Here is a 16,746-nt window from a genome sequence, read left to right as displayed (position 1 = left end):
CAGATCAAATGCTAATTGGTCGTGACTGTTTCCTGTGGCCACATCGTGAATACCTTTAATTGGCCGGTGAGTGATGAGCAGTCGGCTGCTGAGCCGTCTGGACCGATACGAATGTGTCTGCGCTTCAAAACGTCCCCTCCCTCGGGGTCAATCCAAATGTCATAACTCGATAGGAATTGATGGATCGGGAAACTGATCAACACAAATGGAAGTCTCGAGCTCGCCGTCTCATTTGATAATTACCTTATGGGGCAATAATTCACTGTACAAATGTGGATATCATGTTCCTCAGCTGGATGAGTCACCGGTAGATGTAAAAACTTCTAAATGAGATCTCTGCTGTTTTGAAAAATGTGACAGCTTCTGGCAAAACTCTGGAGGACATTAGCGAGCGAAGATTGCTCCTTATGTAAGAGAGGATTAAGCAAACTGATATATAAAAAAGTTGGCGTATAATTAAACAGTATATAACTTCCTGGGAAACTCTGGAAGAAGGAGGTAAACAAGTTGTTTGGAGCCTATGAATAAAGTAATTAATTCTGCTCCGGTGGAGCAACGTCACGGTCAAACTGCAGAGGAGTGAGTCGGCATCCCCTCCCCTCCTCGCTGTAAGTGAGAGCGCTGGTGTTGAAGAAGAGGAAGGGAGGCAGGTGTAGCCGGAGCATGAAAGACAAGCAACATAAAAGCCTTTGGTGTGAGAAGAGAAGGGGGTGATTTCAAGGGGAAGGCGTGAGAGCGATGGAGAAAGAGGCGGGAAGGCCTGCCCCCTTTATCAGCTGATATATATGCATGAGGATTTCCTCATCATCTCCGCCGTCCGTTCTCCCGTCCCTCTGATATTTGACTGACAGCTCACATCAACACCAATAAACCCGCACATCATTTTCAGGAAAGCTGCCCATCGTGCAATACGGAGGAGGAGGAGAAAAAAAAAGTTAATTTGTTTTCCGGCGGCTGCCGACGCCGATAGCGCCCCGCGTCTGTTTGCCTCCACGGCGAAGTTGTAAATTAGAATTATGCCTCAATAGAGAGGTACAGGAAGCCGCTCCTGCTGTATGCGAAAGCTCATTTTCACAACGGCTGGGAGAAATACTTGGCAGCTTTTTATATTTAGGGCGGCGGGAGAGCAAATTGTGCACAAATCTGAATTATGAAAAAGGGAAATAACTGTCATTATAAGACTACTTCCTCTCCATGAAGGGTGTTGCTGTTAACACTATTTCAGTGTTACGGCACAGTTCGGGTGTTGAGAGGTTTGGTGGGCTTTAGGAATTGTAATGGCGGATAAGCTCGAGGGCCATAACGGCTTCAAATAACGACAGACTTGAATACAATTTGACTCACGCGTGTATTTAATGCAGTGGTTCCCAACCTGTTTTCCTTAAACGACCCCTTTTCTATCATTTGCTAAACTGACGACCCCTAACTAAGTGACATATTTTATAGATATTTCATATGATATTCAATGCATAACAATAACAGTACAGAACAACTGATAAACTACCCAACTATATACTATTTAAAAAAAAAAAAAAGCTCTTACACACCTAAAATCAAGATGGCCTCGCGACCCCCCGTTAAGCTTTGGCGACCCCTAGTGGGGGTTGCGACCCCCAGGTTGGGAACCCACTGATTTTGTGTATATTCCCACACAAATAACCAACTCTCAGTTCCTCCAATGGTAGGTTCAAATCAACATAGAAGTGACATTAACCCTCCGTTGGATTTGCATGATTGCTGTCTCCATTTCAAACCATTTCCAACCTCTGTCCAACATGTACGAGTACATGAATACAGTCTGCAAAGCTGCACCTTCCCTGGGAACGTGTGCCTGATTAGCAAGCCGCGGCCGTGTGCTCCGCACATGTCAAGTGTTGCAAAGAAAGTGATTTGTGGTTTGGCATCTATTATTTATGGCCAGATAAAGAGATGAATAGAGATGAAGTGAGAGAGAGCGATAATGCTTATCCACAGGAGATAGGTTTGTCCTGTGTGCAAAATGTATGGCCTTATGCATATTTTACAAAAGAGAATACTAACATTAATAAATACTCTCTTGAAGGCTCCGCTCCGTGTTCCATGGCAGCGAAGATAACAGCCCTTAAATGCCAGATGAGATGGTGGATCAAAGACATCCACCTGCAGCGCATTAACCGACGGTGGGATTAGGTAATGCACCTCCAGTTTACCCCCACCGCAGCTTAGAGTCACGGCTATAAGACGCCCACACAAACATGTCACAGGGATTTTGGTATGCCTAGCAACACTTGTGACAACCTGGGCCCTCTTCAAATAGATGTCTACATCTATCCTCCCTTCCTTTCCTTTGCTGGTCTCATGGGTTTAAAGTCACACTGTGACACTGTGAAGGTCTGATACCAAAAGTACCTGTTTGCTTTGAGTTCAGGCTGGTGCACGCCAAGGGTGGAGTACGAGCAGGGAGGCATCTGATTGGTTCTTTCCAAGCGGACCGCGAGGCAGTGACTGGTCAACATTTTTACAGGATTACAGCAGCTACAGATGACGGCTCTTTTCCGGTCTTTTTTCAGAGCTCTTAAGTAATGGATCGCTCTCGGGGTTTAAAGACCATTTCAACCAATATAACAAATAGTGTATACTGGAGAACACCGTCAAACCTGCCTTTAAGTCACAATACAAACTTCTTGCGATACTTGAGTCACGATACAATTTAAGTTGCGATACAATCTTATCACGATACTTAAGTCACGATTCGATCTTACTGCCAAACGTCAGTCACAATACGATATTATCACGATACTTAAGTCACAAAACGATCCAAGTTGCAATACTACAGTCACAATATGACCTTTTTTCAACTGCAAATTATGCGGTTTGTCAACATCTGTTTTATGTAATAAGATACAGTTTTCACTGTTCATCTTTTCATTCGCATATCTTGAGGTCAGAGGTCAAGGGACCCCCTTGAAAATGGCCATGCCAGGTTTTCCCCCCCAGAATTTAGCGTCATTTTGGAATGTTATTTAGCATTCTTCCCGACAAGCTAGTATGACATGGGTGATACAAATGGATTCCTTAGGTTTTTCTAGTTTCATATGAATAGGTATCTTCACTCTAGCTTTAAGACTACAACCTCTGAAAGACATAAACAGCTGCCTTCGGATTGTTAAGAGATTAGTTTGTAAAATAAAAGATCAATACTTGACGTCCGTGTATCGATACAATATTGCCACACACAATATTGCGATACTTTATACCCCTACAGAAAGCAGTGATTAGTGTATAGTATATTTTTGTTTGTTAACAACAAACAGGATAATAACTGGGTAGATTTCACACGCTGAGCAGAAAAAAAAGAGAGGGGCCTCGATGACAGAAACCTCACAAAGTCAAAATCGGAGGAACAGCATGCCTTGTGTTTAATTGGCAGGAGGTCTCAGCTCATATTAGCACACTTAATCATAGATAATCACGGACTTGTGTGAATTCAAGCAGAGACTTGAGAGCTCATTTTGTCTACTGGTTAAATCAATAGTTCACTCAAGGAAATAGAGAGATGAATCGGGAAAGAAAGTATAGAGATGGCGAGGAAAGACAGCAGAGGAGAAAAGTGGCACGATTGAGGTCGGGGGAGATGAAGGGAGCAAGGGCTCAAGGAGAGGGAATGAGGAGTGCACAAAGACAGCGGTAATCCATCAGAAATCATCTCGCGGTTTGACAACGAGGTTCTGTAGAGTACAGCCCACCAGTGACTAACTTTCAACCCCGCGCATGCTGCTGCTCGGCGATAGGATGAGAGCGGAACGGACGGCGCTAATTGGCTTGCTTCCCTGTCGGATTTCAACAGAGAACTGGTGGGGGTAGAGGATATATCATGTTGTATGTGGATTTGTAAACAGCGGATATAAAAAAAAAAAAAAAACGGCTTTCATGTCCTCCTTAAATTGGCGGAGGGGGTGGCGGCGCGCTGTCACGGCGGGGACGCGTGCTAATAGCGGCGGCTGCACATTGATCCTGACTGACTTGAGTGAGTGACGGGACAGACGGGACGTGTCAGCGCCCCAGCAGGGCTGGTGGGGCAGCTGAGCCATGACACACCCAGCGATCGGTGACACACAGATGGAGTCACATCACGCAGAATAAACAACGTGAAAAATACACATTTAGTCTGAGTGTCACAGCGACACAAGAGGATGTTAGTCACAAGCTATATCCTTCAAACCCTGACCTCCCGATTAAGTGGTGTATGATCACACCATAATATGTCTAATCCTCGCACAAAAACAAGTATGAGCTCGAGCACAAGCTGTTGAATTAATGCCACGATCAACTTCCCAACGATGAGAATCTTAACATGTAATGTAAACATCCTTGTTTGATCAAGACATGTGAAACCCCTGACCAGGTTCCTCCTCTGTGTTCCGTGCGGATGTGAGAGAGAACAGCGGTGTTAGTCTTTCTGCGGTCTGTCAGTGGCGCAGCCCCCGAGGCTACGTTACAGGCAAAGGCTCCGCCGCCGTCTGCTGAATACAGACAAGACAAGCCAGTCAACCTCTGCCGAGGAAGGTCTGAAGGGCACCGCCATTTGTCTTGGCTTATTTAGCAATCAGGGAGGCAGGATGCTTTTGAGAGGCCCCGGTGATGAAACAAGAGGAGGAGAGTGAGAGGACGGCACAGCTGCTTCACAAATCACAGGATTTCAATCGTATCTCGTGATCTTCAGCATCAGACAGTTTGCCAAATTGTCATGGAACTCTATACGCTAAAATGTCAGTTTTCCAAGCACTTTAAGGACCTCTTAAAAATCACTTTTAGCACTATTTTTTAATGTTTTATCTCAATGTTAATGTGAGCATTTTATCCACCATCGATACATAACACAAGGTGACCAATGTAAACAAAATCATATATCAAATAACCCGGTTTATTTTCCATTTATGTTCAATTCAATGACCAAATCACATCTAAATTATGACCAGAGTGTTCACCATAAACTAATGTACCCTCATGAGGTTAATTACAGTCATTTGTAATGACAGCTGGATAAGTGTAGCGAGTTTAATATCAAGACTAAACAGTAAAGGTGTCAGGACCTTTGACCTTTTATACACATACATCAGCCATCCCTAATTGTTGACCTTTAATTGAATCCCTTTCACGATGCCAGCAGGTGTAATAATGTAAAAAGGACTCACACCAGCTGTGCTGAGAGAGAACACAGTATGGAAATGATGCTCTTCATCTAAAAAGGATCACATATGGATTTAGCAAAAAAACAACAAATGTTGCCGTAACAACTGTGATCTCCAGAGGTCACCTCACACCCAGCTGTTTGCAGTGCACCGCCGCCAAAAACAACTTGTTCTTCAAATACTGGCGCAGCTAAACTAAATATTTATGGCCGCTGAAAGGACAGGGGCCCGCTTCCAACATTTTGTTGTGCTAGCTGCTGCTGTTGCGCACACTTCCACTGCAGAGGTAAATTGAGGTCATATGTTTATAATTTGCCCTTTTCCTAATGCTGCCATTGGAGCAAAATAACATTTGAGAGCTGCAATTAGATTGAACCGCGCAATACTCAGGGCTAATTAAGTCATATTTCAAGTTCAATAACGATCAAGTCGGCCAGATAAAGGCCAGGGAGAGAAAGGCTAGTGTGTGGTGCAACAATCTGGAAGCTTTTTATACGAGACGCAGTTTCTATTGTTGAGTTAGAGAAGCACTCAGAGAGGCTGTGCTCGGATGAACAGTGGGCTGGGCTTTAAGTGTTTCGGACTATTGTTGCCAATTCAAAAGGATGCAGACGAGAAAGAGAAGGTGTGTCTGTGTGTGTGAGATTTGTGTCAAAGAGTGCATAGAAGCAAGCATGGGATTTTATTTAGTTAGGTTGTTCATGCTTTTGGTTATAAAAGCAGGTTTTAAATAATAATCAAAATTATATCCAGTGCATTTTTACCAATAAACCTCACCTAGAAATATGAGAAATGCTGTTTTATTCACACACTACAGTTCAGAGCAGCTGCCACACAATAAGCTCCTACAATGTCTACATATGAAGTCTCACATTTTACAATTAAGACTAAGACTTTTCTCTTGTCTAACACGATCATCATCTGGGATGTGAAAACTTCAGATTTCCATACAGTTAAAGGAATAAAAAGTGTGCATCCAACAGAAGTGTGGACTCGAGTCACATGCCTTTCTTGACTTGAGACTTGCCTGGTGACGTGGTGATGTCACCAAGTACCACATTTGCATAATACCTGCCTGGCGATTTGTTTGGCACGCCCTCAAACAAAGCTAGCTAGAGTGGAGCTGGAGCGGAGTCCGAAGAGTTTGGTTTGGTTGACCAATCACAACAGAGTGGGCCAACTCACCAATCAGAGCAAATTGGGCTTTTTTGGAAGGGGGGCCTTAGAGCGACAGGCACTAAAACAGAGCGTTTCAGACAGGTGGGTGAAAACAGGTGCAGCTGCACAGCCGGTATGAGAAAAATAAAGTGTTTTTTGAACATTAAAGCGTGTAAACATGTTCTAGTAGAAACCCAAAATACAAGTATGAACCTCAAAATAAGCAAAATAGGTCCTCTTTAAATAAAGACAACTGTTAGGTATAGTGTCTAACGTCATTATACAAGTCAGTAACCCTTTCACAATAAGAGTAGACCAAAAAAGGGAGACTCATAAAGATGGAGATAGAAAGAAAGCAACTATTTTGATAATCGAATAATAGTTTTAGTGATTTCTTTTATCAAAAAAGCCAAATATTTGCTAATTTCATGCCTCTTAAATGTGAGAATTGTATGCTTTTCTTTTGTCATACATGATAATAAACTGAATAGCATTGGATTTTTGGACTGTTGATCGGATCAAATATGGGTATGCTTCACTATTTTCTGACATTTTATTGACAAAATGAGAAAATGATGGACAGATTAATCAATAATGAAAACAATCGTAAGTTGCAGCCCTAAAAGAGAGTGTAAAAATAAAGCAGGAGAGAAACAAAAATCCCAGCTCCATCATATAAACTGAGAAATGAGGGGGAAAAACAGGGAATGGTACTGTATGCTTGCCGAGTATAGATGCAGAGATTACCTTCCAAACATATAAACACAATCTGTCACACAGCTAGCAGTGTCAGCTCCTACATATCCTGCTGCAGAGAAACAGCAGAGGCTTGATGTGTTGGATAAATGGAACTAGAAAGTGCATTTCATTGGGGGAAATGAAGCGCTAGGCTGGACTGGATTTTTAGGTAACCCTTCTGACATGCGTTCCTGTATGTACCTCTGCTTCCCTGTGTGTCCTTCATCTTGCCCTCCTCTTCCCCTGCCCTACTCTCCTAACCGTGTGAACATCTCTTCCATTACCGCCCTTGACACTGTGGCCGATTGGATTCTTATCTGCCATCTGTAGGCCGACGCTCGGCCTGCTGCTATCTCTCGCCACAGCCTAATTGAATCTCAAGTGTTGGAAGTGCAGTGATACACTGACCACACCGTGTCACTGCCAATAGATAAGGATCGCTGTTGGAGGATTGGAGCGCCACAATCACGATGGGGACACGTTGATAAAGGGGTGACAAGCGGCTCGGGGGTTGGCGCTGTGTCCGTGGGACTTTACTTGGATTGAGAGATAATGGATACCCTCCATTACAGCGAAGGTTGTGTTCATATCCAATAAGCCAATATCCCATAATCCTGCTGGGCTCAGTGGGTAATTTGTTAACCAGGGGAAAGTAGGGCATCGATTTCTACGTAAATTCGAAATTCTATTGTTTACAGGAGGGATATTTTCTTTCCTTCACTGCTGATCTAAAACCAAGCCGACCCAACGAAAAGTAAAATAACAAGTAGCACAAATTCTCCACTGAAACTCTGCTCAGTTTGAACACAAAAACAAAAGTAATCACAGCTTTGTTGATGCTCCAGGAAGACCTTGGGGTTCTTCATTACCTGCTCTGCTTTATCTCACATTCTTCTTGTTAAGCAGGTGACCTTTTCAATTTAGAGAATCCAGGTACCGGCGTGGCTGTCTGGTTTGCTTAATTTACCAATCTCAGAGAGTCACCTTGACGCTACAAAGTTTAAAAAAGTAACTCATGACTGATGACTTTTAAAGGAGGTTAAAGTATTACAGGATGTTCCTACCTTAAGAGATTGAATCCTTTCTTTTTGGTCTTCTTCTCCGGATCGTCCGCAGAATCGTCCGTCTTCTTCCTCCCTTTGCTCTTCTTCTCTTTCTTCTTCCCTTTGGTTTTCTTCTTCTTCCCGTCGTCCGCGTCCAGGCCCTGGCGAGAGGAGCTGCTGACGGGCGTCTCGCGACCGGAGCTGTGCTCCGACATGTCGTCGTCTGAGGAGGGGCGAAGTCAATATCACTTTAAGTGTACGCTATATTTAGAATATTTAGTAGTACCTCATACAACCCCACTTATTAACACCCAAACTATCTATTTCATATTTCATTTAAATATTTAGGTGACCTGCTAAAGACAGAAAACAAACTTGTATAATCGTCATTCGGCACCAAACGCTGTCAGACTGCTCCTCTAATGCAACCGCAGATGGGTCATTTTTCACACTTCAGACTTTTTTTACCCAAACCTCATTAGTCAACATTCATTCCAGCTAACACGGAAGATAACTTCCTCAGTAATCATCACACACACAGCATCCAACATGTCTGTGTGTTCATGAAGTGGAGCATTAAAAAATATGCTGCTGTAAGATATAAAGTTGCTCTTCTCTAAATTTGCTGAGTGGATAGAATCGTGTAGCATTTCATTAAGGTACTTAGGCTAAGCACTGTCCCTTGGCAGGCCTCTGGCTCTTCTTGAGTGCCAGTGTGTTATAAAGCCTAAGGGATGTGCGTTGGCAGTGTAGGGTCGGATATAAAACGGATGCAATGTCTAGGAGAGAATCCTATATTATAGCGACAGTGACAGTCATGCATTAAGAGGGACATTCGTTAAAGTTGCTCTGTCTCTTTCTTGTCGGCGGTACAATTTCGCTCTTACCGTCTTCAGAAGGTCCCTCGTAGGACTTGTCGATGGCGATGCGGAAGCTCTGGTTGCACCCGCGGCCCCGGACCATGTGCGGCCGCGGCCGGTGAAAGGGCACCCGGGCTTGGCTGCGGCTCTGCTTGGCCTCCGACACGGCCGTCTGGAGACTCTCGAGGGAGCTGGACTTCATGAGGCCCAGGGTCGGGCCCAGCGCTCCGCCGGATGGAGACTCTGAGAGACAAAAAAAAAAAGCGATGAGCGATGAGGTGGACGGATGTTGAACGGGAGAGGGAGAGAAGGGACGAGGGAATGAGATATGCTGCCACTGATAAAATGAGACAGACGGGTTTTGAGATCATAAGCTTTTAGCTAAGTTCCCCCCAAAACATCCTCATCTCTTACATTAATATCTGCTTATTTAAAGGGCATTAAACATTCTAAAGTATTACTGCTCCCCTGAGACTGAACAGAGGTTGAGCTCAGTTCATTGCAGGAGGAGCTGGGACGAGACGTTTCAGATGAGTTACGACAGAGTGCACTAGAATGAATCCATGCTTTGTGCCAGATCAGGACGTATCCAGTGTCAAGTTGTGCACTGCGTCTACTGGATCAAATCAAGGCCCTCCCAAATGTATCTTCATCACCCTCTTCCTGTGTACTGCGAATTTCGTTTTATTTGCAGCTGAATTTAACATAATTCCTTTATCTTATCTAAACATACGGGGAAAACAGCACCGAGTACTGCTAATAAAAGTCCTGAAATAAGAAAAAAAATAAACATTTTAAAGGCATGAGGTCACACTATGTTTACTGAAGCAGGATTATAGATGAAAGAAAAAACTATATTAGTCTTAAATCTAATGGAGTCTGGCCTAGGGCAGAATTAAAGACATTTTAAATGATTACTTGGAATCAATTATTACATATTTAAATTAATAATTTCTATGGGTACCAACGAGTCTCCCCTTTACAGACATGCCCACTTTATGATAATCACATGCAGTTTGGGGCAAGTCATAGTCAAGTCAGCACACTGACACACTGACAGCTGTTGTTGCCTGTTGGGCTGCAGTTTGCCATGTTATGATTGGAGCATATTTTCAATGCTAAATGCAGCACCTGTGAGGGTTTCTGGACAATATTTGTGATTGTTTTGTGTTGTTAATTGATTTCCAATAATAAATATATACATACATTTGCATAAAGCAGCATATTTGCCCACTCCCAGGTTGATAAAAGGATTAAATACCTGACAAATCTCCCTTTAAGGTACATTTTGAACAGATAAAAGATTATTAATTTGTGATTAAACGTGAATAACTCTGGACAATCATGCGATTCAATATTTTACTCGATTGACAGCCCTAATTCTAATTTAAAGAATACATAAAACCTTTCAATACAGTATAACATCACCTGACTTCAGCTCACACTCTTTCTCCCTAATGGATATAGCTTTTTGGAGTGAAGCTCAAAAAGATTAAAACCCAGAAATCTAAAGCTATGAAGATGAGATGTAGAGAGAGACGGAGAGAGAGAGAGAGAAACAGGCTTGACAGAAATGAGGAGAAATCAGCATCCTATAGGAGCAACATAAAGGAGGTGGAAGAGGAACAATGAATGAGGTGGAGAGGTACAGGGACAGGTGCGGAGCAGCACTACGGGAACTGACAGGCTCATGCATAAGCAGGAGAGAGAGAAGGGGAATAAATGAACTGCCATCATACTGTACTCAGGTATGGATGGCCTCCGACTTGAGAGAGAGGGAGACGGAGGAGGAGGAGCGGGAGAGTGATGAAGGCCACAGCTGATTCAGCAGGGAATCGGAGAGAGAAAGGGGGAAAAGGGAGGATTTGAGGAAATGCGGAGCTGTAGGGAGAAAATGAGACAAAGGAGAAATGTCACGCCAAAGTGGAAAACACGCCGTGTGAGAAATTGAAGGACAGGTGACCAAGAGTGGTGGAGAAAAAGCAACCCAGTTGTGCATCACGATGAAAACAGTGACGAGCACTTTTCAAAAGACAGACAGGTGGCGAGCAGAAACTTTCCTGTAGGGATGACTTTCTCACGACACGGCGCTCGCTGCTTAAGACGTCATTTTCAGACGCTTCAAAGCGGAGCGGGGGGGGGAATGGGAAGTGAAACTGAAGCGGCGATAGAGGCGAAGCAGGGTGGCGGAGTGGGAGAGGGGGGGATAGTAAGCGGAGCGTTGCTGCCTTTTAAGTCCTAAATTGACTTTCTGAGAGGAAGTGGGATTTATGGGGAATAAGGGGTTATAAATAGAGGGGGGGGGGGGGGAGCGCTCAGGAATAAAACGCTCAATTTGAGAGGCAGGATTTGTGTCACAAATGTAATTACGGCTGTCCAGCTCGCAGCCTGATAGAATTAAGCTCCTTGCCAGCGCACTGCTGCACTATACACAGAGAAAACTGTGCATGTGAGCGTGTGTGTGTGTGTACTACAGAATGTGAGATCCAAGAAAAATAAAAAATTAAAAGTCATGATACTGCCGGTATGAGATAGCGGTGTGTGTCCTTGACCGCTTTAGATGAAATAGGAGAGGGAAATAGTTTTGCTAGTTTTGTGCGGTGCACTCATTCCATGCATGTCAGGCGGTTGAGGCTGGAGGTAAATGAATAATGAGGGTTTAATAGGATGGATGAGCGGGAGGAGAGGTGGCTATCATCGCCAGCTCGATCCAATGGAGGGTGAAATCAGCGTTTATCACATATCGCTGCCCGCTGTGCCAGCAGATGCTCTCGCGGATCCGTTCGCATCGCGTCGGCCTGATTGCCGCTGATTCAAGCTGGTGCACATATTTGACAAACAGCCTAACAGCCAAACAGGGCCATGACGACGGCGATGCCCTTCACAGCTGTAACGCTCCTCCATCCAAGATCAAATAATGTCACCTCTTCACTTTGTGTTTTGCTCCTTGGGTCAAGGTTTTTTGGAGTGAGATTTTCTGGAAAGACAAAGGCTTGGATGGACATAAAACTACAAAACTGTGTTAAAAAATATCTATTCTTTGATAAAAAAAGTTTTTAAAAGAACATGTCAACTCCCAAGGTGCATTTCTGTAAGAAACATCCAATGCCGACATTATTTTCATTGCGACTGGGCTGCGCACAAATATCCAGTCAGAAGCCCACACCTGCTTTCATATTGTCGATGTATGCACACCACTGCGCACAGGCCGACATCCACCTGCACACATCTCACTGTGCTATGTATATTGTGACTTTAGTAAAGGCTGTCTGGTGTGTCTGTACTGAGCAGACAGCAGTGAAGTCTTTGCCTGAAACCTAGCCTTGGGGTCCTGCTGTGCTGACAGGCCCTTCAAGGACTAACACCGCTCCGTGATGCTGCTTTGTACCTTTAAAGTGACTGTGACACACCTGCAACCTGTGACTGAGGCACACACTCTATCTCTAGTTCTATGTCACGGGGGGTCAAAACATTACAATACTTCATTACAATATTTTGTGGGCATAATTAAAAAAAGAATAATTGCAGTTTGACTCTAAAATGTCAGTGTGTTTTTCCCACCGCCGGCTCAAACTATCAGAATAAAAGTCGTCTGCATGCAACTCTCTAATTATTTCACCCAATGAGCACAAGAATAAATGAACTCAGAAATGTCCAAATTACAGGCTTTGCCACACAGACTCTGTGTGCAGGACACATTTAATACACCAATCAGCACCCAAACACACACTCCTACCAATTACACTATCCAACCAACCAAACTATTAAACAGGATATTGTCTTATTTCTATTAAATCGGACATTGTTGTTCCAGTCAAAACATACAAACAAGCACACACACACACACCCGTATAAACCCTGGCACACTGCAGTGTCTCAGCAGGGTCTTAACACTTACCTATCAACCGGACTACAATGTGCTCCACAGCAAGCAGCTTTGCAGCACACTGGCTGAAAGGTTGCCACGGTTACAAGAAAGTGCCCCCTCCATCAAAACTGCTGGAGGTGGCGGTACGGAGAAGGTGTGTGTGTGTGTGTGTGAAGGGTGACGGCGAGTTGCCAAGGAGACACTTTAGCCAAAAGTGAAAAAGTGCTTGTTGCTCCCGGCCATAGTTCTTCAAAAACGGGCGTAGACGTACACACATGACCACGAGGATGGAGAACACTACAGATACACGCACACACTTTTCCATCTAGCATCCAATCTCAGGACAGGCCAATAAAACCCGGAGGCCATTTTTTCCCGGAGACCTGTAAAACAGGCTCTGACCTGCACTCTTCTATAAAAACACATGACACACCTGTAAAAAAGAAAGCCCTGCTCTCAGTGTCACCCGTTTCAATAAAGGTTATTGAATTTAATCCAACAGAAGCATTAAACGCGCCGTTACAAGCGACAGAGTGGGGGCCCCCTTCACCGTGTTACGCCGTTTCAATAAAAGTTATCGAATTCAAGAGGAGGCCTTAACAACCTTCAATTACAATAGGCGTTAACAAATCTCATCTCAATAAAGGTTTATGAATGGATTTAAAGTACACAAAGAGATGGACGGAGCACACAAAGGTCTCTCATGACGCTAAACCTCATTGTTTCATCTTAGATTAAATGTACTGAATACAGGCTTTTATCGGAGCAAACCTATGACGACATGTGAGACGTCTAATCAGTAAAAAGCATGAGTGACATGACGCATGTCTGGCTTTTTTCATATATCTCTCTTCTTGACATGAAATCTCATGAAAAGACCAAAACCAATGATGTATTTGATTCTCAAATATTTGTAGAATTAGATTCTAGTGGTGGCTGCGTAGATTTATTTGTGACTTGTGCGATCCAAACATTTCAAATAACTTCAGATTGTTGTAAAGTCCAAAAGTCAAAATGTATTGAAAAACAATAGATGTAATAATTAAATAAATTCACAACGCGTTTTTATCTCCCAAACATATTCTGCTTCAATCTATATTTGTTGGCGTTTAGCCTTTAAAAAAAACAACATTTTCACATTTGCTCTCCCGCTTGCCATACACAAAGTAGAGGCCTGCATCTGTATTAACATGACGGTCTAGCAGCAATCTAACAAGTAATACATTACATTTATTTTACCACAATAACACAAAATCTATTTCATCTCTAACGTTATTATACTAAACAAAAAAAGATCATATCTGCATTCGTTTGAATAAACAGGAAAAAAACATATATAGACTATTACCTGCCTCATTCTTTAAATAGCCAACAATGTTTCGGCGCAGCGGTGGGGGAACAGAATGTCATTAATGCTCTCTCCTAATATTGTTTTCTTATCATACGACAAACTCGACTTCAAACCAAATCACTTCAGACAACTGGATAGCCAGTAAAAGCAAATCCAATTCATGTTAGGGCCAATCAAAACTCCACTCCAATTAAAGACCTGTCCAATCTTTAAGCTGCCCTCCATCACTATCTGAACGTACTCAGCTATATCAGAGGCACATGATGGAGCTGGACGGAGGCGCTGCTCTGGCAGTAATTGGGTTTAGCTGTTTAGATGTATGAGAGAATGGGGACATATGGGCCCTATGTATTCAGCCCTCGACTAGATGAATGGCTTTAATAACTGGAGGGGACTTAAAAGGCCATTTCATAATTACTGCTTACCTCTACTGGATTACGGCAGCGCAGGGGGTTGGCAGGGTATGGATGAGGGTTGGAGCGAACGGCGTGGCGCAGGACATGTGCCATTTGTAAAACGTGTGGCGGGCAAAAAGTGCTTGTGCATTGAGGGAGAACTGCATAAATTCACACACACATATACCTGCATAATGCTATACTTGTGAAGACCTTCACTGACTACTACACCACTAAAAAAATCTGCATGGTAGTCTTACTGTTGGGGGCTCAAGGTCTTTCTGGTTATAACATTTTAGAACTGGTAAAAAAACTGACTGTTGCCACCCAATTCGACTCTTATCAGCTCATTAAAGGTGCGTTACCAGTCATTCTCATAGATGTGGGTCAGTAGGGGCCTGCTACACCTACTACATTGTGAAATGAAAGCGAAACTTAAAAGCAACGCGTTATAAGACGTTGTAAAACTGAATGAAATGTTACATATTGAACACAAACAAAACAGCTTGTTTAGGTTTAGGCAACAAAACTATAACTTCTTTACATTTAGGCAACAAAACTACAACCTATTTAGGTTTAAACAACAAAACTACAACTTCATTAGGTTAAGGCAACAAAACTAGCAACAAAACTACAATTTCAATACATTTAGGTAACAAAACTAGCAACAAAACTATAACTTCTTTAGGTTTAGGCAACAAAACTAGCAACAAAACTATAACTTCTTTAGGTTTAGGCAACAAAACTAGCAACAAAACTATAACTTCTTTAGGTTTAGGCAACAAAACTACAACTTCTTCAAGTTTAGGCAACAAAACAGTTACGTTTAGGGAAAAAGATTGTGCTTTGGCTTAAAATAACTACATTTGAAAAGTTAAACTTAACTACATGGTGTTGGTTTTACACGAAATGTGACCCCCCGAGTTTCCCGCTGTCTATAGTAGAGTGCCTGACTTCCACTTTTGCTCCTGCCATAATTACTACAGTCGCTAGAAGTCGCTGTCGTCTTCTTTTATTCCTTCTTTCGGTGATCGACCATGTAAATGATGATAAAACCTACTAGTCGGTGTAGCAGGCCCCTTCTGATCCACATCTATGAGCTTTATATCTGCTTTTTGAATAGAAAACCAATTACGCATCATTTTAGACTCAATATGACAAGGAAGCAAGGAAAATCAGACCCATTCCCTAACAGACCAGAGGATAATTAGATCGAAAAAAGCGGTCGACCCAAACAAAACCAAATACAGAGAGAACGCTGGCAGCAGCATGATGCTCCACCAGTTAATGAGCAATCCAGAGGAGCAACTCATGTCACTTTTCCTTCACTTCACAGACCACACCTGGTTGCCTTGAGGCCTAGGATGTTGACCACGTAAAAATAGCAGAATTGGCCCTGATAAGCACAGATGGTCCTTACAGACACAGCATGATAAATCAAGTCAAATTGGCACAACGTGGTGACTTTCAGCTTGAATCAACAAAGACACGTGGGATGCGACGAACGGAGCGAGGGAAGGGAAGGAAAGAGAGGCAGAGTTACACAGCACCCAAACAAAGAGTGCGAAAACAAAAACTGGCAGAGTGTGGTGTTCACACACAGAACATACAGAGTTACTAAGAGATGCTGGGCTGTTCTGGCTTGGTAGAGGGAACTCATGAGACTGGAGCATGTTCACCATAATCACATAAGGCTGGAACAGATACAGCTGCAGAGGATGGAGAGAGAAAAGAAAGAAAGAGAGAGGCCTGAAGATAACAGAGAGAGTGAGTGAATAAAAAAAGGATCAGCCTGTTGAGAGAGAAAAAGAGAATGAAATTGATCAGAAAGAGAGAAGGAGGGAGAGAAAAGAGAGATGACGGTTTTGGGATTGAGAGGATACTAAAAATGGGGGATGAGCCTGGCGACAAAGAGCAGGAGACGGAGAATAATCAGGCGACCGGGAAGAACGAGAGTGGTAGCGAAGATGAAAGCGGAAAAGAAAAAAAAAAGCTCTATTGAAGATGGAGACTCCTAAGACTGGAGAATCAAGAAAGAGAAAGAGAGAGAGAGAGAGAGAGAGAGGAGGGGGACAGCGTGAGTAAGTGACAGAGAGAAAGATGGAGCGAGAGGAAGAAGAGAGAGAGAAGAGTGAAGCGGCTCTAGCCAGAGAGAAAAAGGG

General features: G+C 43.2%; 1 protein-coding gene across 1 annotated transcript in view; it reads right to left on the bottom strand.

Moving 5' to 3' along the window:
- Positions 1-16,746, bottom strand: part of pard3ba (par-3 family cell polarity regulator beta a) — a 136,432-nt gene that overhangs the window by 41,007 nt on the left and 78,679 nt on the right. The window contains 2 exon segments of the mRNA XM_037762380.1: positions 8,132-8,333; positions 8,998-9,213. Coding sequence (XP_037618308.1) covers positions 8,132-8,333; positions 8,998-9,213 — 418 coding nt within the window.

This window comes from Sebastes umbrosus, chromosome 24 (assembly GCF_015220745.1).
Source record: "Sebastes umbrosus isolate fSebUmb1 chromosome 24, fSebUmb1.pri, whole genome shotgun sequence".
Lineage (NCBI taxonomy): Eukaryota > Metazoa > Chordata > Actinopteri > Perciformes > Sebastidae > Sebastes > Sebastes umbrosus.
The sequence above is the reverse complement of the archived record's forward strand: the minus strand, read 5'-3'. Positions and strand labels throughout refer to the sequence as shown.